General features: G+C 46.4%; 1 protein-coding gene across 1 annotated transcript; it reads left to right on the plus strand.

Annotated features, from left to right (window-relative positions):
* Nucleotides 1-1,042: 1,042 nt before the first annotated feature.
* Nucleotides 1,043-1,439, plus strand: LOC126490277 (eukaryotic translation initiation factor 1-like). Its single transcript, XM_050125100.1, has one exon. It carries the CDS (start codon nucleotides 1,098-1,100, stop codon nucleotides 1,437-1,439), a length of 342 nt encoding a protein of 113 aa, XP_049981057.1. The 5' UTR covers nucleotides 1,043-1,097.
* Nucleotides 1,440-1,456: the final 17 nt, after the last annotated feature.

The raw sequence follows: 1,456 nt of genomic DNA on the forward strand, positions 1-1,456 counted from the left end.
TCATTACATATATGCATGCACTCACAAAAGTGGAAGCCAGAGGACAACTTTCAAAGTTCTGTCTCAGGAATTGTGTACTTTGTTTTTTGCTGGTGTTGTTTTTGTTTGTTTGTTTCTCCTTTGTTTGTCTGGTTTCTGTTTTGTTATTGTGGTTGTTTGGTTTTTCGAGATATGGTTTCTCTGTGTAGCCCTGGCTGTCCTGGAACTCACTCTATAGACCAGGCTGGCCTTGAACTCACAGAGATCCGCCTGCCTCTGCCTCTCAAGTGCTGGATTTATGTGCCTTGTTTTTTGAGATGGGGTATCTCACTAGCTTGGAACTCAATGAGTAGACAAGGTTAGCTGGCCACTGAGCCCCAGGAATCCTCTTGCCTCTGCCTTCCCAGTGCTAGAATTAGAAATTAATTCAACTATGTCCAGTCTTTTAATTAGGCTCTGAGAATTAAACTCAGGTCCTTGGGCTTGTGAAGCAAGCACTATTCTAGCTGAGACATCTCCTTAGACCCATCATGTTAATTTTCTACAACAATAATTAGGCAGGAAATCAGCTAAAATATAAAATAACAGCACCATCAACAAGCAGGATCAAAAAGACATTTATAGAGCACTGTAGCTGATAGCAGAATGCCCATTCTTTCCAAGTACCCACGAATCCATATCAATATAGACCATACCCTAGAAAAACTTCAACAAGCTTTTTAAAAACTGAAATCATGCAGAGTGTGTTTTCCAATCACAGAACAACCTAGAAATTAATAACAGATGCCTCTATGTAGCATGAATGTCAATATACTTCTAAATAATTTACTGCTCAGGCAGGGGATGCGGCTCAGTAATAGAACACTTGCCTACCTTGCACAGGGCCTTGGGTTTGATCCCCAGCACCATATAGAAACAGCCCCAGCCCAGTCACTGAGCTGCCGCCGAGGACTCAGCTGCCTCCTCCTCGAGCCCCCTCGCTTCCCGATGCTCCCCCCCCCCCCCCCCCCCCCCCCCCCCCCCCCCCCCCCCCCCCCCCCCCCCCCCCCCCCCCGCCCGCCTTCTCCCGCAGCTGCCTTCCGCAGGCCGTTTCCACCGAGGAAAAGGAATCATATCGTATGTCCGCTATTCAGAACCTCCACTCTTTCGACCCCTTTGCTGATGCAAGTAAGGGTGATGACCTGCTTCCTGCTGGCACTGAGGATTATATCCATATAAGAATTCAACAGAGAAACGGCAGGAAGACCCTTACCACTGTCCAAGAGATCGCTGATGATTACAATAAAAAGAAAATAGTGAAGGCATTTAAGAAGAAATTTGCCTGCAATGGTACTGTAATTGAGCATCCAGAATATGGAGAAGTAATTCAGCTACAGGGTGACCAGCGCAAGAACATATGCCAGTTCCTAACAGAGATTGGACTGGCTAAGGACGATCAGCTGAAGGTTCATGGGTTTTAAGTGCTTGTGACTCTGAA

The sequence above is a fragment of the Alexandromys fortis genome, unplaced genomic scaffold (genome assembly GCF_014885135.2).
Source record: "Alexandromys fortis isolate MF-2015 unplaced genomic scaffold, M_Fortis_MF-2015_v1.1 scaffold_225, whole genome shotgun sequence".
Taxonomy (NCBI): Eukaryota; Metazoa; Chordata; class Mammalia; order Rodentia; family Cricetidae; genus Alexandromys; species Alexandromys fortis.

Coding starts and splice junctions, on each gene's coding strand:
- LOC126490277 (XM_050125100.1), top strand. CDS start 1,098: ATGTCCGCTATTCAGAACCTCCACTCTTTCGACCCCTTTGCTGATGCA.